This window comes from Dysidea avara, chromosome 3, assembly GCF_963678975.1.
Source record: "Dysidea avara chromosome 3, odDysAvar1.4, whole genome shotgun sequence".
NCBI lineage: Eukaryota > Metazoa > Porifera > Demospongiae > Dictyoceratida > Dysideidae > Dysidea > Dysidea avara.
In genome coordinates, this window is record NC_089274.1 from 16,267,123 (window position 1) to 16,289,178 (window position 22,056).

At 38.1% G+C, this 22,056-nt stretch overlaps 3 protein-coding genes across 3 annotated transcripts; all 3 read left to right on the forward strand.

Annotated features, from left to right (window-relative positions):
• The first annotated feature begins 72 nt into the window (after positions 1 to 72).
• Positions 73 to 5,476, forward strand: LOC136249675 (14-3-3-like protein). Its single transcript, XM_066041759.1, has 4 exons — positions 73 to 483; positions 4,851 to 5,135; positions 5,188 to 5,283; positions 5,329 to 5,476. Exons 1-4 carry the CDS (start codon positions 148 to 150, stop codon positions 5,380 to 5,382), a joined length of 771 nt encoding a protein of 256 aa, XP_065897831.1. The 5' UTR covers positions 73 to 147; the 3' UTR covers positions 5,383 to 5,476.
• Positions 5,477 to 6,933: 1,457 nt separating this feature from the next.
• Positions 6,934 to 13,678, forward strand: LOC136249678 (14-3-3-like protein 1). The gene is made up of 5 exons (XM_066041761.1): positions 6,934 to 7,321; positions 12,916 to 13,039; positions 13,087 to 13,247; positions 13,296 to 13,391; positions 13,437 to 13,678. Exons 1-5 carry the CDS (start codon positions 7,013 to 7,015, stop codon positions 13,488 to 13,490), a joined length of 744 nt encoding a protein of 247 aa, XP_065897833.1. The 5' UTR covers positions 6,934 to 7,012; the 3' UTR covers positions 13,491 to 13,678.
• Positions 13,679 to 16,301: 2,623 nt separating this feature from the next.
• LOC136249677 (14-3-3 protein zeta-like) lies at positions 16,302 to 20,504 on the forward strand. The gene is made up of 5 exons (XM_066041760.1): positions 16,302 to 16,673; positions 19,780 to 19,915; positions 19,964 to 20,124; positions 20,178 to 20,273; positions 20,319 to 20,504. Exons 1-5 carry the CDS (start codon positions 16,371 to 16,373, stop codon positions 20,367 to 20,369), a joined length of 747 nt encoding a protein of 248 aa, XP_065897832.1. The 5' UTR covers positions 16,302 to 16,370; the 3' UTR covers positions 20,370 to 20,504.
• Positions 20,505 to 22,056: the final 1,552 nt, after the last annotated feature.

The following is a 22,056-nucleotide window of genomic DNA, read 5'->3' on the forward strand; positions in this document are numbered from 1 at the left end:
GGTGGATGTTGCTGACTTCGGCAACATTGCAGTTTGGTACGTGGAATGTGATACCATAGCAATTCCATGACAACGTGACGTCTACACAAGTCTACGTCATTGCAGAGAAAGTTGTGTGTCGTTGCCTCGGATCTTCTCTCTAGCATAATGGCGGAATACAATTCATATATTGACGCAGCTAAATATGCGGAAAGTGCTGAAAGGTACGACGATATGGCAAAGTGTATGAAGGACGCAGTCAAAGTGGCACCTACCGAGGATGGTTTTCTCAAGATCACAGTGGATGACAGAAATTTACTGTCAGTGGCGTACAAGAACGCTGTGGGTTCAAGACGGTCCGCGTGGCGTGTGGTTTCGTCCGTTGAGGAGAAATATACATCTACAAATCCCTCGTCAAATCCCGAAGATGTAAAGTTGGCTGCGATTGCAGAATACAAAGAGAAGATTGTTAAAGAACTAGATGAACTGTGTAAAGAAGTTCAGGTATGTTTGTGCGGCCAGGTGTCTTCTCCTGCAAGTGTTAAAAAATAGACACTATCCAAAACCACGCCCACTTTTCAAATGACATTTTGAATGGGGCCAATTTCAATAATCACCGACTGCACTGCATTGAAATTCAGCGATGAAGAAATTTCGAACTAAGTGATATTGTCAAACAATAGTCCATGGAAGCTTTTAATGCTGTAAATTCTTTGTTCTGGCAAAAGGCAGATGATTATCAGGTGATGAACAAGGCACGAAGCACTGACGACACTAATTCCCTTGTTTACCTGTACAAGGAGCTCCTGGATGGTCAGCCGCTACTACGGTTACTATTACTAATAATTTACCGCAGTAATGGATACTAAAATACTATCTATTTGCTTCGCAGTGCTTCCTGTGTGGGCCAACAAGGAAATTTGGGCTGTCGATGCTTCGCGCCTTGTTCAACCCTGATAACCACCTGCCCCTAACCAATTTACAACCTTGAAGACTTCCACGGCCAATTGCTCGACAATACCCCCTAGTTCGAGCTTTATTCATCATCGGATTTCAATGTAGCGCAATCGTAATAATTGATACTGACCCCATTCAAAATGGCAGAAAGCTGTTGCTATCACGATTACGTAGTTTTGGATTGTGTCTATTATGTGTGCATATATACGTTGGCAGAAATGTTGGCTACAGTTTCATATTAACAGCTGCCCCTACCAACCAGAATTTTACAATTTTAGGTGTGACTGTCAAAAAGTAACTTATCCAAATTTTTAAAAGAAAGCATGTAAGGTAAGTGTGCCAACTCCGGACAGTTTTTGCTTTCGGTGCTGTATCTCCACCATGCAAGCGAATTACTTGATCCTTAAAATATGGTGATAAAGCCTATCCTATCGTGCATCAGTCCTGCAAGTTTCATCAAAATATCTCCATCCGTCGAGGAGCTGCACTCCAAAATTCAACTATGTGTAAATTTTGTACATGCTCCTAACTCCGGACACTTTTTATCACGTCTGATACAGCACTTCTGAAGTTGATTTTGAATTGTAAACACCGCACATTAAACTTGCATCTATTGCCCACCTCATACTCGATTTTGAGAGTCATAGTACCTTTCGTTGCCGAGTTATGGGTATTTCAAATCTAGGTGTATTTACGCAAATATTTATGCAGCTTCAATGAGACTGGCTCTTACAAAATCGTCCATAGCAAGTGTTTGGCTGATTTTTTACAAACGAAACTTGGTACAGTGGTAAGTCATAGTTGTCCCTCTGCACTGTATTAAAATCAGCCAGATAGCTCTGAGTTTGGGAATAAGCAGTGATTATCGAAGAATTTTTGATAATTTTACCACACACAACAATAAATAATCACCTCGTTTAGAAAAACTAGCAAGACTTTTAAGCCACGGCATCATTGTATATGAAGCATTAATCACCTAAAATTTCAAGTAATGCTGTAGATAGTTTTGGAGATATGACGCCAAACATTAACCCTTTAAGGACCAAAAATTGTGTGCATAGTCTACCCTGAAAGCCCACACGTTTTATGATTACTGTACATTTAGTGTTTTAAAAAATATAATAAGTTTATAGCATTGACAAAGCCCCTACAAATGCTCAATTGTATAACAAATTATACTAGAAGACTCGCCTGACAATAATAAACAACATTATCTAACTTACCAAAGTGTAGAACCAATGTCTTAAAAGCACTAAGGTGAGTTTCAAACACCTACACGCGACCGATTTCTTCGTGACACAATCAATAAAAACAGTCCGCCATTTTAGTTTTTTTAAACCACATCACGTGATCTTGTATATCAAATTATTCGCCTCTAAATAGTGAGCACTCTGAGCTTTATTTGAAGTCAATACGATGAACACAGCCAAAGTTATGGAGCGATTTCTACAAGGTTAGTTTTATTGTTGTGTAAATAGTAAATATTTGTACTTTGTTAGGAATTTTACACAGGCTTAGTTTTGCGTGATAATTTGGCCTTATATATCAAAAGAATCGCCTATGAATGGCGAATACAATGGCCCCTGTTTCGATCTAATAGCTTCATTTGTTGCGGAGTTATAGCTCTTTGTTTACTGCCAATAATCTTGGACGTAATATTACGGCGCTGGTCTTTCGAGCAATACCTACTTTGGACGCAATATTACGGCAGCGGTCCTTAAAGGGTTAAAAGTGTCCGGAGTTAGGAACTGTTTGGAATTAGGCACACTTACCTTATAGGTCATGAGATAAAATCACTTTTTTGAAATTGTATCTCATGACAAATTTAGAGAGGTTACTTTAGACCTTGCTTTGAGATATTCACACCTACAATTCACCTGTTGTAGCGCATCAATGTATTTAAGTCTCAACTCAAACAATCATTAAACTTTAATATATAAAAGTTTTACCTAGTTACGTAAGAAATCTGCAGTACTGAGCACTCTTGGCGTTGGCAGGCACACTGTGCCGAAATGCACAATAACTGCATTCAGTGCTTGTTGCAATTGGTTGCAGTCATGAACAGGTTTGTATTTGTGCAATTGATTGGCACCACAGAAGCAGTTTATTTTCTAATGTGAAGCATTTTATTTGGGGGTGATCAAAGTGCTTTATTTTCTGTAAGCAGAACGTGTGCTTCATGCAACATACAGTGATGCCATTCAAGACATTCTATACTAACTGACTGCATTTGATTGCTAAGAGCCAAATGGTGGTGGTGGTGATGTAACAAGCAGCAAAATATATTATGATACATTCAACACATTGTTTACTTGGTGCTACAAAAGCCAATCATAGCTGAAGCCTTGAGATCAGAGCGCTAGGCTTTGCCTTAGCATTATTAGCCTTGCATCTATTATGCTAGAAATTTGGTGGTGAGGAATAATTGGTTAAAGTATAACTTTCCTATGGATACATTAGATACTGTTATTTACTCTAATAAAGCAATCAACTTCTAATCCATGATAAAAGTCATCACAGTGTAATACAACAACTGCTAGTTTGCCAGTGTTTGGTAATAGCTGAAGAAAAACAGAATTTCTGGAAGGAATAATTTCATTTCGTGACCGTATTTAGTGTTCATAGAGCCTCTAAATGTTTCTATCATAATATAAGTTTTAAAAGCTGTACCTTTTTTATAGCTTAGCTGTTTTTGCTTGGATATAACATCTATAAATTCCACATTGTGCTTTAGACTCTATTTTACACTGCACTTAAATTAGTTACCACTTTCATGGCTGTTAAGTGGCTGGATCTTTCAGGATAATACTATCATACTATCATTCATGCATGGTCGTGTGACACAATTTAGTGCCCCCATTACATCATCGCATGTTAGGAATGCACACTCATTAGATTTTGAGCATACATACGTTATATTATGCCTAAGAGTGTGGAGTATATTTGGAGATTTACTACCCACCCAAAACAGCCTAAATAAAGTCTTAACTATAAGTGATAATTGTTAATCTGATAACCACGCTACCAAGAGTTAATAATATGGAGATCGAGTTCTTCCTCTCCATATTATTAACTCTTGATGTTACACTATCACCCTGTTCACACTACCTTCTAACCCGGGTAGAGCACAGCACAGCTCAAAATTGCAGTGTAAATCGATCGAGCCATGCCAAACCAGGTCCAGCATGGCACAACAAGGAGAGGTGGGCTGGCACAGGTTATAGGATCACGGATAGAATACAGTGTGAACGCATTCCAACTCAGGTTAACAATATAACTTGCTTCTATTCACCACACAGCAAGTATATTCTTAGCTCTAAAACTGCTCTTCGAAATGGCTATGATGTACCGTAGTTTTGGTAGACTTTGTAACAGTTATGCTCGAATGATGCGTTAATATTCCTGGTGAAAGGAGCACCCACCAGCTTGAACATGGCAGCTATAACATTGTACGACTTATTTCAACTAGTTCTACGCTTCCTCGCTACAATTCTAGTGCCTTTTATTAAGCGCCTAAATAATCGAAAGCTTGTGCGCTTGTTTTAGCTAATTATTTGGCGCTCACACTATCGAGCTTACATCAGATGCAGTAGTGTGAACAAGGGCCAACCCGAGTTCAGTTGAAAACACTCTGACTAACCCAGGATGGTGTGAATGGGGTGTAAGGTGTCTAACAAGATAATCCATAAATGTATTTAGAAAAAAAACATGAACTGGACACATTAAAAACCCATAAGGAATAGGGATTGCTGGAAAAAACCCATGAAACAATTGAAGGATCACTCAACAAGTTACGTCAAGTAAACCCACTAATCCATATTTTATAGCCTAAGATATCTTTACTCAATATAACCATGATCCACTCCAGTCATCCTTCAATTGTTTCCCTATAAAACTTTTGTATCTTAATGTAGGAATTACTAGATGACTATTTGGTGAAGAAAAGCAATGATCCGGAATCTCTAGTGTTTTATTACAAAATGAAAGGAGATTACTACAGATACTTAAGTGAGCTGGGAGATTCATACAAAAAAGAAAATATGGAGGAGGCGAGTGGTGCATATAAAAAAGCCAATGATACGGCTGAGCAGAACTTAACTACCACTCATCCCATCAGACTAGGCCTGGCTTTGAATTACTCAGTGTTTTATTATGAGATCTTAAATGAGCCAGATAAGGCTTGTGAGTTAGCTAAGAAGGTAAGTCAGTTCAGTATCATTAATGGTGACTTCAATTTTGTGCTGTTTTAAGGCATTTGATGGTGCCATTGCTGATCTGGACCAACTTCAAGAGGGTTCTTACAAGGATAGTACACTGATCATGCAGCTGTTAAGGGATAATTTGACGGTTAGCTATCAGTTATCAATATGAGTTAACTATCAGTGTGTGTAGCTTTGGACTGCTGATAATCAAGGAGATAATGATAATGATGAAGGGGACCAGTAATTGATGAGACACATTGTTAATTTTTCTACAATGGTTCTAATTTTTGTGTTATAAATTATGTGTTCAAGGGAAGAAAATTTTTTTAGATTTGGAAGCTATAAAATTGCGGTATGGTCAAAATAGCATTGAGTGTTATAAATGCACAAAAGATTCTGGAGAGGCGACCCCTCGAAACAACTCGAGCATTGGTGCATAGATATTATGACGGAGTACTTCTAATATCTATGATTGGTAATATCAAGAGTTCATTTAATATTATGAACTCCTGGTAACATCTATCTATATATCTATGGTAATATCTATGATTGAAGTTTAACTTATTGTCAGACGGACAGTCTGGTTTTTGCCCACAACACTCTACTCGGGATGTTTTAATGCATGTCACTGACTGTTGGTGCAAAGCCATTGGTGAAAGTAAATTTACTGCTGCTGATTTCTTAGATGTGTCTAAGGCTTTTGATTGTGTGAATTATGACATTCTACTATCAAAGTTGGCTTGCTATGGAGTACTGCATGATTATCTTGTGTGGTTTGCTAGTTATTTGTCATGCTGTAGGCAGCGGGTGTGTTTTCAGGGATCAGTTTCTAAGTGGGGTACGGTTCATGCTGGTGTGCCCCAGGGGTCCATTTTGGGCCCTTTGTTGTTCAGTATATATATATGTACAATCTACCATCTGTTGTTCATGGCTCTCAACTAAATATGTATTGTGATGATATGGAGCTACATTGCTCTAGTGGTGACTTGCTCTCAGCACAATGTGGCTTGCAGAGTGATATGGATTCTGTTGACTTGGTTGCAGACCAACCAGTTAAGTCTTAGTGTGGGGAAATCTCATGTAATGCTGATTGGCTCTTGACAGAAATTATGGGATAGTGATTTGTGTATTAATATCAGCGGAAAACAGCTTTCTCAAGTACCATTTCTTAAATATCTTGGAGTTCACATTGATGAAAATTTGACTTGGCAGAAGCATACTCAATATGTTTATCAGAGGGTGCAGTCTAGGCTGCACTGTCTTTATCATTTGTGTCCCTTATCTAACGAGCTGCTGGGCAAGTTGTATTGTGCTTTCATTTGTCCTTCCTTTACTGGACTATTGTGATGCTGTGTGGTCACCTTCGTCTGTACAGTACTTTAAAAAGTTTAAACGTATTCATTCTAAGTTTTGTTCATTGATTCCAGCTACACAAAGTTTTTTGTGCCATACTTTGGCTGAACGTAGAAGATTCCATACTGCCATCATTGTTTATAGAACTCTTCATCAGCTCTCACCAGCTTACTTAAGAGAACATTTAAGTACACTACAACCGTTACCTCCCATGTTGGAAGGAACAGTCATCGCCTTTTTGTACCAAGAGTCAGGACTTCATATGGAAAGAATAGTTTTTACTATAAAGGGACGCAGATTTGGAACTCACTGAATGCCTCAATTTACACTGCAGCTACTCTTGGACGGCACTGCTGAAAAGCAGTAGTTTTCTACTGATGCAGTCTTCCCCCCCCCCCCCCCCCCCAAAAAGAAAAAATTGGTGTAACCTGGAATGTGAAACCATGACGACTCCATAGCGACATGACGTCTTGGCGGTGTAATTGAATCACAAGTTGACTGCCTGTAGTTGTGACGGTGCAATGGAAGATAACTCTATAGCGGATCAGATCAGCTTAGCGCAAACTGCTGAACAGGCTGAAAGATACGATGACATGGTGGAAACGATGAAGAACGTAGTTTATAAAGTGAAAGAACACGGGCTAACCGACCTGCAAAGGAATCTACTATCAGTGGCCTACAAGAACTTAGTGGGTGCAAGGCGGACCGCGTGGCGTACAATTTCAGCTATTATTGCCAAGCCTACTGATAATGAAACTACGCAGCGATTAGCTATAGAATATCAGGAGAAAATCGTGAAGGAGCTCAAAAATATTTGTGATGACGTACTGGTAAGGTGTACTATCGTGTAATAGTGGTAGTGTGTACCAGGGATCGACTTCAAAAAATGATACCTATCTAGTGTATGTAATAAAATAATAATTTAGATATTTCCGGATATTGATCGTGAATTGCACATTCGTGATTATCAAAAAAAAAGTTTAATGTCACACGTAAAACGTACCAACAAGAATTTGAATGGGACTGCTTACATGAGGTTATGCCTGAATAGCTATGGATGTGCAAAACTTTGGTCATGTGATCATCAATCATTTGGGTGGTCACATTATTGTCAAGCCATAGATAATAGACACCCCATACTGGATTGAAAACTTCTAAGCGCCACCTAATCTATCCGCGCTTCGTGCCCCTTATACTGTACACAGTACCGGGAGTATATTTTATAAGAACATGTTTTGCTTACTGGTGAGTAGTAAACCTACCGCTATGGAATATAAGGTTTGGCCTATTCATAATGGATGTACTGATGTGTATTAGCTAGAAGTTTGACAAGCGCGAAAGGTTGATACTTGACTAAACTGGAGCGAATATACCATGAAACACACACCAGTACACGTAGCATTAGTTAGTAATAAGCATCAGCCTTAAACTAAACTTGTTCACCCCGCCATTTTCACAAACATGTTCAAATACTTTTTATACGGAAAGTGCCTATACCAGTAGTAGGCCAATCGCCACCCAAGAAACAATCTACTAAACTTACTATTTAAAGCAACCGAGCTGTATCCAGACAGTAAAACAGAATCTTCGAATGAAAAAGAGTGTTTGAAAACTTCAGGCGTGAAACGTGGATAGAACCGTAGTTTTGTATGGGCACTATACGTGTGCTTCCAATACAGGTAGGGGTGTCTATTATCTATGGTCAAGATGAAACCTTAAAATGGTTTAGGTTACTTGCAAATACAATGGAACAATTTGTACATGTGATCCAAGCTCCTATTAATAACGTAACTGCATTGTTTGCCTTTTTAGATCATTAGACAATGCCTTTGTGCCCCATTTCTTATTGCTGACTCTGTCACCAAGGTGTCAATTCTGATAGCATATTATGGCTTCCCTATCTGATTACCACATAATCATCCGTATTTTTATAGTCTTTACTATTGATTGCAGAGACATTCTCTTCATTTGTAACACTGTGTAATGGGCTGAACACATGGTGAGAACAAAGCGTAATAATGGCCACTTCTTTTTTGAAATTAATAATTTTGGCATGTGCTCAGATGCAAAATTAATTTTATGATATTTCTGGTGCCAATCTTTTCCTTCTTTCTTTTGATGCAGTATGCGCTAGTTCACCAGTCATAACAATGTTCAAAATAGGTAAACAAACAAATACAAGGAAAATTAGTTTTTAAGTTTAATTAGGGAGTGAAATAAGAAAGGTTGCCTATACCTGAAGATCTACTAATGGACATTTATTCCCTAATTTAGCCAAACTACTATATAGTAGAAAAGTTTGGCGGCACAAAACATTGGCAAATTGTCCTTTCATTTATCAGATTTTTTCTGCCAAAGTATATTTCTAGCTGTTGTTATCTATTTGCTGTGTGTAGTGACACATGACAAAGAACGGTGATCCGCCAAAATTTATATCACCAATCGGAGTTTTACACTGCCAAAGTTTCCTACTGTGTACGGTAGTACATTTAATAAAGAGATCCAAGCAATAAAAGTAAAAAAAGATATATGAAGGATGGTATTACAACATTAAAAGAAGCATGTTATGCCGAATACTTTCTCACAAAATAAAATATTGGCTAGAAACCAAAATCACAATACCTTCATGGCTCCTTGGCAGTATTGGTGAGCCAGAGGTATAATCGAGCCCAAAAGTGCCTTCAGTGTGGCCTGAAATCCTTCCAATATTAAAAGTATTCAGTGGCATTTTATACTGATTGACTGACTGACTGACCGACCGACTGATGCCTTCAGACAAGCATATGCTTGTATGCTTGCAGTAGAAAGTAATGTTACAAAAGTCTTCCTGTTTGTCAGAGTTATGCTTGCAGTAGAAAATAATGTAGCACTGTAGAAAATTCAGCTACATTACAAGTCTCCCTGAGACAGTTCAGCTACTTACAAGTCACCCAGTAGAGAGTTTAGCTACATTACAAGTCACCCAATGCACTACAAAAAGTAACTTTGTAGAGCATTATCTATAAGTTACCCTTTTGGGACATGACCAATAATTGTAATTGGTTTGGTTGGATACCTTGGTGATTAGACACAGCATGATTATTTACTTTCTTCAGAGCCACTTTCGTCCTACTGTTGTCAAGACTTCATAAGATACATATGAAAGCAAAACAGATAATATAGTACACACACAATCATATCCCAATGGGAGCTTTTAGCATTATATAGAACAAAATAGAGCTTCCATGTGTTGTGTTAGAGTATATTCCAGTTTCATATGACTACTGGACACTTTCTGTATACATACAGTACGGCATACCCTGTTATGGATCAATGAAGGTTTGGATTTTCTCATCAAAAAAACCGGCCCCACCTTTCTTTCATGACTTGGCAGTATTGCTAGGATACAAGTGTGCTTAAAGTATAATGCAAAATAAATCCAAAATCAGCAGCTATGAAATTATAAAATTATTCATATAACAGAAGTTCCTACTGACTGATGTGTGTAATTACCATTGTGCTCCATTGTGTCCCATTTTTTCACTTTTAACGCAGTGTTAATTCAACATTAAACTATATGACTGTATCCTCAATTTGCATGAACAACTGACTATCTGTGAACTAAAGTATTATATACACTTTTTAAAACAAGGCCTGACTTTTGAGACCCAACTATATTAATTACCAATGCTGAAGACTAAGTAAACTAACAGTAAGAGTATTTCCTTTCTGGCTTTGCTGATTTTTTGTTTGTAAACAACCACAGGTTAGACCACAGGACCCCTCTGCAAGCTTCTATTCTAGATAGCAACCACGACATCAAAGGGAATATAGTATAGACTATAGGTAGGAAGATTATTACTTTAAAAAGAAGTAGGATCCAAGCGATAAAAAGTAGTGAAACAAGAGATGAATGATGGTATTACAGCGTAGCTCTAAGAGAACATCCTTACATTGCAAGGCCGGAGGAGACGGTCCGGTTGGTCAGGCCTGAGCTGGACCAATAATCTGGAGCTGGACCAACTAGCTGACCAGTATATTACTTTCATGCAATCTCTGGACAATCATATTTACACGTACATTTCAGATGTTATTGAAAATGCATGGCACGAGTACCTATAGTTTCTCAGCCTAACTAAAGCACAAAACTACACATACAGTACTTCCAATTACCTTACAGTACAGCATAGCATTTGTATCATTTTGTACAGAAATGATTGTGGGTTCTATGTATCACGTGTGCTGACAGTTGGCATTAATTTATCACGTGTACAGCAGGTGTCTTCTTTGATTCTAAACCAGCACACTTATATCACAATTCTATCTTCATAAATAATCATTAACATTTCTTGGCTTGGCTCTTTTTACTGGGCGAAGGGCTGGCAGTGGCAAACTAGGTGCCTCATTCCATGAGATCTTGAGTAGAAATCACTCCTCTTCAACACCCACTCATCCTGTCGAAAGACTGAGCAAACTCTCAGTCTCACCCCACATCATGCCATTTTCGAATAGTGATTGATCTCGTGACTGTCCACCAGTATATTTACGTGATGATCCGTTCACTTATATTGCATACAACCTGCATTTTTGTAGCTGTGTAGCTATTCACTGTATCCACCTAGCTGCCTACTTGTAAATACATTAATTATAGATATTCTATAAGGCAGTTGCATGGGTTCCCTGTGAAATTTGGGGGGAAAGTTGCAAGTTGCTAGCTAATTTACTTTAAATTTAGCATCAATAATAAGGCATTTTCAAGCCTTTAAATTGCAGAAAATCTGCAGCTCCCCCTTGAACTTCTATAGTATGTTCACGTTGAGCTGAATCCTGAAAAACAGCTAAAAATTAAAGTGGATTTTTTTCTCAACAGAGTTAACATTTCAGCCAACCAGATGATTATTAGTAACAGCAAAGGTGCCAACAACGGACACATATGGTTTGGCTCCATTACAAGATAGGGAAAGGGCTGTAATGGGCACTGTACGTATATGGCTTCCCCATAGGAAATGTATTGTGAAAATTTTGATTGACCGTAAATATTATGTCAAACATTTGAACAAAAAGATTTTGAAATATTTTTAGCGGGTCAAGCAGTACTACAAATGAGCCAAATTTCGAGATAGTGTGTAATTGCATCCATGAGTTATTAAATGTTTTTGAGGATTCAGCTCAACGTGAACGTACTATAATTGCTATAACTAACTGTACACTGCATGAGCCTAGCAAGTTTCATACTGTGTCCCCTGTATGTCAGGTCTACAATTACCTATACATATATAGTATAGAACAACAGATAGCTACAGGCTTGAGATTTATATTGCTAGCTAACAGTGAAATATCACTAAAATTGCATATCTGAGTGTCTAATTTTCAAAAATTTCCTGTGGGGCATGCCCCCAGACCCCCCTAGAATGCTCATATTTTGCACTTCACACACTGTGCAGCAACTCCTCTCATTGGCAGCACCATGTATATAGTAGCAACTGGCCTGACCAACTCAGTTTTCTCTCCTCCGGCCCTGCATTGGCATGTTATAACAACAATGCCAAAGTAGGGATTTCCCACTGAGCTATACTGTAATACCATCATTCATCTCTTACTCCACTACTTTTTATCACTTGGATCCCTACTGCATTTTTAGACTATATAATTTTAGTTTTTTAATAGCATACAGCTATATAGTGTACATGTGTGATCGTTCTATTAGGGTGACTGCTGTATTAGAGAGTATCTGCATGATCACTATTCCTTATTTCATTGTGTATGCAGCTAAACCAATAACAATAAGGGGTGTGTGGCCATCATGTTCATGTAAATATATCGTTAAGACATGTGGTCTCCTCACTTGATTGTTATTAATCAACCAAGGTCATTAATGGGCATGGTCTCAACCCTGTCATATTCAAGTATCTATCAGGTGTCCAGTACTTTTTACAATAGCGTAAGTGCTTTAAATAATTTTATGGTGTCTAAATATGCTGCTCAAGGAAAGTATAATGCGGAAAATTAACATCTGGATATGGTTCCTACCACTGGTGAGTTTGTTATTGTGGCATAACATGGCACTGCTTCTTTTGGCCTCCAGCCTTTCACTGTGGTCAGGCAAGCAGATAAAAATTTGAGTTTCGGCAATTTTTTATATCCAGCTAAGTTTATGCTGTATTTGATGTTAGATGGAATACATAGTAAAATGTCCCTAGGATGAAGCATTTAGCATCATTTTAGGGGCAAAGTCATAGGTGTGGTAACAGAAAGTGGAGGGAGTATAGAGCTCCACCACTTTATTTCAGAATGGCTTTAGCTTCTCCACCTGTATATACTCTAATAAAGCAGTCACATGCAGCTGACATTTTCCCCAATCTTACTAGAGGGTAAATATTTAACATTGGTAATATAAAGTGATTAGATGTAGTGTGTGCATAAGTGTTTGCCTTTTTCAATGCAGAATTTGTTAGATGACTACTTAATAAAGCATGCTAAGGATGATGGATCAAAAGTGTTTTATTACAAAATGAAAGGAGATTACTACAGATATTTAGCAGAGATCGGAGATGCAGTTAAGACCGAATGTTAGTCTGTAACTTTGTCATATTTCTAATTAAAACACTTTATTTAGATGTAGAAAAAGGAACTGAGGCATACAAAGAAGCCTTTGAAGTGGCTAGTGTAAACTTAACTAGCACCCATCCCATCAGACTGGGCCTGGCTTTGAATTACTCTGTGTTTTATTATGAGATCAAAAATGAGCCAGATAAGGCTTCTGAATTGGCTAAGAAGGTAAGTCATCTCAGTGTCACTAGTATGGTGACTTCAAATCGGTTAAAGGCTTTTGATGATGCCATTGCTGACCTTGACAAACTTAAAGAGGATTCTTACAAGGATAGTACACTGATTATGCAGCTGTTAAGGGATAATTTGACGGTTAGCTATCAGTTATCAATATGAGTTAACTAATGGTATTTGTAGCTTTGGACAGCTGATACTCATGGAGACAATGATGAAGATGAAGGAGATCAGTGACACACAATTCAATGTATCATGTTTAGTTTAATATAATTTTTGTACAGCTAAGATATTGGTGCTTGGCAATTAGCTATGCTCAGGCTCTTCCAAATTATGTAGTAATACCAAATATAGCTCAGAAGGGTTAACTATAGCTAGCTAATATGTATTACATTTTGAAAGAGAAGTGCTACTTTATAAATTAATACTGTCTGTTGCTAGCGTTGTTTTGAAAATCAACCAAAAATCGCTTTTACGCTCTTATTGTAATGTCTTATAGCTATACCTACTAGTTAGAGTTCGATATCTTCCTTCTTGGCTGAGATATTGCCGTTCAAAAATTTTCTTCCTATAGTCGTCCATACAAATTTTATGAATGTCCCCACACTACAGTGGCCATTTTTATGTTTGTGACGTAATTTCGGATAAAGCTCAAAGTGGTCATGTGACCCACAACAGAACACTGGCATGCAATCTGAGAGAGAGAAACCATCACAAATGATGAAAATATGTACAAATAAATACGCATGTGGGCCCTTGGTCAACATAGGACCACAAATGGAACTAATGTGGGCATGGCAAGGGAAAATACAAAAAAAAAATTATATGGATGTTACTTAATTAGGTTCCACTCCCTACAGTCCTTCGCCAAGAATATTCTCCTGGATGCCAACATACTGGCAGAAGCAGCAGTATCTAGAAGTTTCTTGATGGCTGACCTTGATGGTTTTACTACAGGATGGACAAAAGTTAATAAATTCAGCCGATTCGTGACTGTGGATGGTTGGTAATGGCCTAGGACAGATAGCTCAATTGTGTCATAATAGTTAGAGATGTTTAGATGGTCAAATTCAGCTAACAATTGGAGATACTCCACTTTTATTCTGCTTCCTATTGCAGGCAGCCTGAATATGCTGACTGGAGTCCAGAGGGAAGATTAATTCTAGGAGGGTGATAGATGGGCACTTGGTGTTGTATATCACAATGTCAGGGCGGTAGAAAGTAATTAGAGGATCAGATGGGATTGTCGCCTGGGGGACATCATTAGCATAGAAATTTGGTAAATCTGCAAACACTTTGACAAATGGAGTATCAGCAAAGATATCAATAAGTGACGAGGCCAAAATGGAAAGGGCTTGATTATGCCTGAAAGTATATCTTTGTTGGTTTAAAGCAGTAGGACAATTGCATAAAACATGAGCTGTTGTGGGACGATTTGAGTCACAAAGAGAGCACTTAGCTTCACATTGAATTGACCACCGCTGTAAATTAACAGCAGTGGGCAGAGTATCAGATGCTGCACGCAATAGAAAGGGTAGTTGGCCAGGGTGGAAACCGCTTAATAGTCGATTCCAAGTTTTACAAGAGTCTTCTAATTCTGCTGAGCCTTCAAACTTGGATTGTACAGACAATGTCTGTAAATGATGTTTACATTAACTTGTAGTATGATCTCTCAACAAGTGTTTGGCTTTGACATACAGGGAGCGCGCAGATGGAAGTGTTGATAACTGCTTTTTAGCATTTAACAGGATGGAATAAGTATTAACTTCTATTTGCATGGCAACGTTGCCAAAATGCAGTTGGAGGCCAAGTTCCCGAAGACGCTGATCAGCAGAAGCACTGACACATGCTAGTAAACTTAATTTAGCTTCTCTTGAGACATGAGAAATGCTTGGACAACAAACCCCAGGATAGTAGAGAACAACACGAGTAGCACTTCGAGGCAAATGTAGCCATTTCTTCAAAAAACGAGTGGCAGTATTAGATTTAGCTTTCAAACCTTCCAAGTGTATTTCTTTCCTTTTTAATGGTGCCAAACTTCTCTCACAAGGCATAGCTTTATCTAATGGTATGACCAGATCCATCACAGAAGGTCATACATACAAAGTTTTTCCAGTTTTGAGATGGACCAGCTGGAGACAGCATCAACACACAGGTGAAACTGAAGCAATGATATTATATAGTTCCTGTATATCCACAGCTTATACTCTCCACGAATAGGGAGTGAATCAGTGGCGGTAAGCAAGTCAGACAGACGACACAACATGTGCTTGCTTGTAGTCTTCTTTGTAGCACTTACGGAAATATCAATTACCTTCCCCAGAAACTTTGTATATATGACCTTCTGTGATGGATCTGGTCATACCATTAGATAAAGCTATGCCTTGTGAGAGAAGTTTGGCACCATTAAAAAGGAAAGAAATACACTTGGAAGGTTTGAAAGCTAAATCTAAATCAGTGGCTTTCAGGTCAAGAAGTTGTAAAACACAGTATCAAAGTCATCAGAGATCAAAGTCACATCATCAGCATAACCTTTAAGAGAATGCTCCATTGAGTCAGCACATTTCAGAGATGGTTTCCAGCTGACTTTAGTAAAGATAGGTTTACCATCCAAGGGTACAAATCTCCTCGCTCATTTAGAACAAGGTTTCGATTCTATTTCATGCAGAGCTACAACTTCAGAAACCTCATAACTATCATAAACAATCTTGCAGGACTTATCTTGAAAGTACTGGTCAATACGGGCTCTGTACCAGCCAGCAGAAGTACTGATTGAAATGGGCTGTCCAATGTAGCATTAGTCTTGCTTCCAGACCACAAAACCTTGTGGTCTGGGAGCGAGACTTCTATTTGATCACGTGACTACTTTTTGCTCTACCTTAAAGAAGTACTTTCCTGTGTGGAAACCCTATCTAACTGATCGTACACTGATTACAAAATCTCGATTACTTTTTATTTCAGTTCTTTCCGACTTTTATAAGATAATCTTCTGGGGGCTCGCGCTAGCTGCCAAGATGTCTGATGGAATGTGTTGCCATGGTAAATCCATAGCAACGTGACGTCCGAAGACGTGTTACAATCACGTGAGTACTCCACAAGGTAGAGGATCAAGTAGACATGTCAGAGCGCAGTGACTTGGTGGAAACGGCAAAATGTGCCGAAAGGTCAGAAAGATACGACGACATGGCTGCGACGATGAAGAATGTCGTCGAAAAAGATCCTAAGCTTACTCCCGAGGAGAGGAATTTGCTGTCAGTGGCGTACAAGAACGTGGTTGGTGCGAGGCGGTCAGCGTGGCGTGTTATCTCATCCATTGAGGCCAAATTGGATGGCAGCAGCGATAAGTTGGAAGCTCAGTGTACGAAAAAGTACAAGGAAAAGATAGTAAAAGAACTAACGGACTTGTGTAATGAAGTTGTGGTAGGTTAAGTTGCAAATAAGGCATGTATAAATAAGTCTTGCGAACCAGTTTACTCTCAACACTAGTTAAATATACGGAGATCAAGTTTCAGGAAACGTTTCCACAAGCAGTGGCTTTTACAAGGGGTTTTTCACTTGTAGTCGATGTGGTGACTTGAAATTTAGTCAGACAATCTATATTTTACTTGAAATTTCTAACATAGATACAATATGTGACCAGATTTTACAAAACCGATCCAAATCGCACATCAGGCAAAATCAAACTAACACCACCAGTGGATAGCTACACTATCGTACTACTAGTTTTGACCCTCCGTACTACTCAAACTACTCGAGGCTGGTTCTAACAGACGTCTTTTCTGGGTGGTATGGAGTGCTCAAATGGCGGTTTCAGGCCTTGTGAAGGACCTGGCTTGGCAAGAATCAGTGGTTTACTGGCGGACAGCCTTATAATGTTGGCCAAACGTTTTCTCTGTTGATTTTGTTACATATCAGCCACTAAGGAGCCAGCACAGCCCTGTAATCTCGTGTCTGGACTCCAATCGTGGTCTGCCTCCATTTTGAGGTCTATCTCTTACCCTCCCCGCCACCCTCCATCCCTTTGTGAGCACTCGTGATACTACGCTCGTCCAACTGCTCAGATTTTCTATCTTATTTGGCGGGAAACTCTACAAGCAGCTACAAGTACTGGACGTGGCCTGAAAGGTAACAGATTGATGCATCTTTTGTGTAAATTTCATACACGTGCTTGTTATCCTTGGAGAGTTATGCTGGCTTCAATTCTTTAAAACCGTGCATCTCTAAACTTCTAATGTGCGATTTGGATCGTTTTTCCAAAATCCAGTCACATATACTGTGTACCTGGGATTGTACGCTGCCAGTTTTCAAAAGGAACGCTCTATTGTGGTCATTTAAAACTTCTTTTGTAGTCTACTGTGAAAGTGTTGTACTATATAGGTGAAATACTATTGGGAGTTTTTACAGCACTGTATCTGCTATCCTCTACAGCTCTAATGGCTAGAGGGCAGATCCTAGTTGGCTAAACATCGAAGCTGGTAAATTAAAACCTGTGCAAGTTGAGTGGTACAGCAATGGTATTCGCTTTGTGTTGCTTGGAAGGTGTTTGGGGCTTGTTAAATGGCTAAAGATTTCATTTATTATGACGCTGTTTGTTGAGTGGATACAGACAGATGGTTTAAGATAGGCATGACACTTGTAGCCTGATTTTCTGAGTCAGTACGTAATGAAATACGGTGGTAATGTATCACAAAGTTTGGGGCTAGTAAAATCACTTTCTTTATGTACACGGTTGTATTTCAAGTGTTTTCTGGTAATTTAATCTATTGAGAAGTGTCCTTTTATTGGCTACTGTATGTGAAGAAGTTAAATTCTTCATATTGGTAAAAATCCAGGATGCAGCCAGTTTCACAGGAAACATTTATGATAACTAACGGAGAACCAGTACATTGCGGAGTGTAAGTGTTTGTAAGTGTTATCCAACTCTGTACGCAATCCCAGGTACATAGTATATAATATCTATGTTTCTAATGTTAAATGATGATTCAGTGGTGCAATAGTTGTACTGTGGTGAATCTAATTCAGTTTGTGTGCCAGAAACATGGCACAGTTGGTGACAATCTGTGAGCATATCAGGTACTGTTAGTGAAGACGGTTGCTATCAGAACTGTAATCTGCTGGCAAACATTCAACCTAGTTCCCTGACCAGCAAGACTGCTTTGCATGCCGCTGGACAGTACTCAAAAGGTCAGAAATGTATTTGGAATGGTGGAAATTTATTTTGAAATGTCAAATTTTACTTCAAATTGTGGAAATTTGCATGCACACATAATTCAAATTTCAAAGTTGTTTGAGTTTTAGACCTTGCATAGTCAGCAAATTTCCAGTCAGGAAGTTCAGTCAGGTTGTACAAGGTTAAAGAAAGGTAGAAGGTTTGATGTGAAGCTTTTACAACAATAAGAAAATCATGTAAAATGGTTTAGTTATGTTTCATTGAAACTTAGTAGTATTTGGTGTTTGTAACCCTTACCACTAACTTCTGCAGAAATACTTGACCAAGTAAGAGTGTTGTCCCACTACATAGCATAGACCTTATTCAAAAATTAAATTCATAGCAGTTGTAAGTCCAAAAAACCATCATATAGGTGCCCTTGTATGGCTTTGTGTGACATCAGAGGGGCTGTTATAATAAATAACTAGATCTCACTAATGGTGGGATAACGATAGTTGATGTGTACCACAATATTTTTTGTATGCCAACTTTCCATTTTACATGTGCAAGAATCTTGCACTGGTTTGTTACTAGCCAGTATTTTATTTTGTGGAACTTTCAAGTATGTGAGACCATGCCCCCCCAGCAAACATGCATTCTTAATTTAATGGCTTATATTAATTCATTTTTAATGGACTGATTGACTGCATAACTGGTTGTCAGTAGTAGTGAGTGTGCCAATGGCTTTGTATTGCCAATGACAACAGAAATCATTGGAATTTTTGTACCAAACCTCCAGCAGATGAAGCAAGTATATTGGTTGTTGGCTAACTTAACCAATCATTCTCCATAATTATGTAGGTTTTTTAATGGGGGGAATGTAGTTGAAAATCAGGGGCACACGTTTTGTCAATTTGATTGTAGCCTCTTACGTCTGGTGCCATTCTTTCCTTGAATGAAATGTTGAAGTTCAATTATGTTACAAAAGTTAGCAAACAAGTGTAAGGAAAAAGTAGAATTATAATAAACGGGGGGATCACTTGAATTGCACATTTGATCTCTACTCTGGTTTATGATGGCAACAATATTAGTCACTATGGCTATTCGACAGTGTATCTAAAATTCTAGGGAGTATACTGTTTAGAAATATGCAGGTCACATGCCATTGGTAAAAAATTTCACATATATACTCTATTTCCAACGTATTGCTGACAGCCTCACAGAAAGCAACAGTGGAAAAGTGTTTGCTGTAGGAAGCAAGTCTAAAATCAATTAAACCATCTATCTGCCTGCTCATGGATAGTTCAAATATTCTAGATATACACTTATAGATATCATTGTTTTGGTCCGTATTGCTATAATGTTGACGTAATATAGGCATTGTTGGATAGTGAATTAATAAAAGCTGCTGATAGTGATGATGAATCAAAAGTGTTTTATCAAAAAATGAAGGCTGATTACTACCGATATTTAGCAGAAGTGGGAGCTCCTGGGGAAGATACCAGAACAGATAGTATGTGTAGTTATGTATTGTGTATGTCTCATTGAAGTAATTCATTAGATGAGAAAAAGGCAGGCGATGCATATGAGGCTGCTCAGGAAGTTGCTGTGGGTAAGTTGCCCACCACTCATCCCATCAGACTGGGCCTGGCTTTGAATTACTCTGTGTTTTATTACGAGATCAAAAACCAGCCGGATAAGGCATGCGAGTTGGCTAAGAAAGTAAGTCCTAATATTATTAATGATTGATGATTTCAATTTGGTGTTGTTTTAAGGCATTTGATGATGCCATTTCTGATCTTGACCAACTTAAAGAGGATTCGTACAAGGATAGCACGTTGATCATGCAGCTGTTAAGGGATAATTTGACGGTTAGTTAACAGTTATCAATATGAGTTAACTATCAGTGTGTGTAGCTTTGGACTGCTGATAATCAAGGAGATAATGATAATGATGAAGGAGATTAAATTTGTATGGGATTTTAAGCACAAAAGAGTTATCTAAACATTTAGGATAATAACATTTTGTATACACAGTTACATTAGGCTGTTTGATTTGCTATACTACTTTATTTAAGGTATAGTCATTGTGATTTCTGAAAATGGTATAGTTTTTTATCTGCATGGGTAACTGATAGTAGAAATCATAGCTATTGTGCCAGTTGGTAGCACATTGACAAGCACTTGATGTTCAAATTTGGACACAGTAAAAAATGATGACACTAAATTTTAACTGCTGAAATAGGAAATGGACTGAAACTCACAGGCAGGGGGATTCTAATATCAACTCTGAGTGTAAAATGTAATATTACAGCAGTCAGCCACTTTTACAGTTTGTATGTATGGTAATACGGAAAAAAATAGTGAGATTGTCTAATACAATGCTTCCTGTAGAAAAATGAAAAGTTCAGCCTCCAGACCTTCATGAATAACATCCATCTCTGCTTCAACTTATTACAATAAGTAAATTTCCCCCTTTACCACTGCCCCTGCTGAGAGATCTCTTTAGCTTCACCATCCATATTCAATGTTACATTTACAGTGTAATTACAGTAGCAATATAGATACTTTGCCAGATGTCTTCCATATAGATAGTCTTCAAGCTTGAATTTGCTGCCTTAAAAGATGTGTTGTTTTTACTGATTTTGAAATGCCACCAAATTCAACCATTCATTTTCAAAATATTTTCCTGTGGGGGGGAATGCCCCCAGACTTCATTCACACACTGGCGTGTAATCTACCAAACCTTTTTCTAAAAGAACTTACCAAAGATAAAAGTCTGGCTATGGCTCTGTATTACAAAGTGGAACCAGTATTTGTGGCCACCTTTATAGAAAAGTCACCTCCCTAAAATGACCAACTTTTAAGTGTTGCCAATTAGTGCTGAGCGGTTTTAATATTTCATAAACGATATAGTATTGCCAACTTGATATTGCAGTATAACTAAATTGGCATGCATTAGTTGATCTGTAGTAGTTCTAGAATTAGACTTTTTCAATAACATTAGAATTGTGTTGAAAGCTGGTATATACGTATCCATTCATATGTACTGCAAAGTACACTTCTTCATACAGGCTTATTATTTTAGCAATTGTAAGATTTATGTTTTAGATTTAGAATCCACGATATTTGTGGCAGTCAAAGTATCAAAAGCAGATACTGCGGTTTGACTTAAAATGTCATAATTATTGCTCAGAACTATTGCCCATTATTGTACACCACAGTTTGTAACCGGAAATTCAGAAAACCTTTATGATTTACTCAGTACATACCATACACTCTAATAAGACAGTCACACCCATCATGTACCACATCATGTACCACATCATGTACCACATCATGTACCACATCATGAATGTGCATGAACTAATTTCTGGATCAATATGGTTGTCATGCTAGAGTGCAGGAATTTACTCTCATGCAGTCTTTCTTATTATAATAGAACAATTAATTGTATGTAATGTTCCCATCTTAACTATCAGTATGTAGCTAGCTATGCTGTCTCGGCAAGAGTTCCCACCTCTCAGTTGATCATTCAGATTTCATTGTCAGGATGCAGTATCAAGAGTAGCTCTAAATTTCCAACAAAAGTCTTGCTGCCCCTTCAAAATAAACTATGGCATTAGATTTCATAGGCAATTTTCTAAAGTAGCAG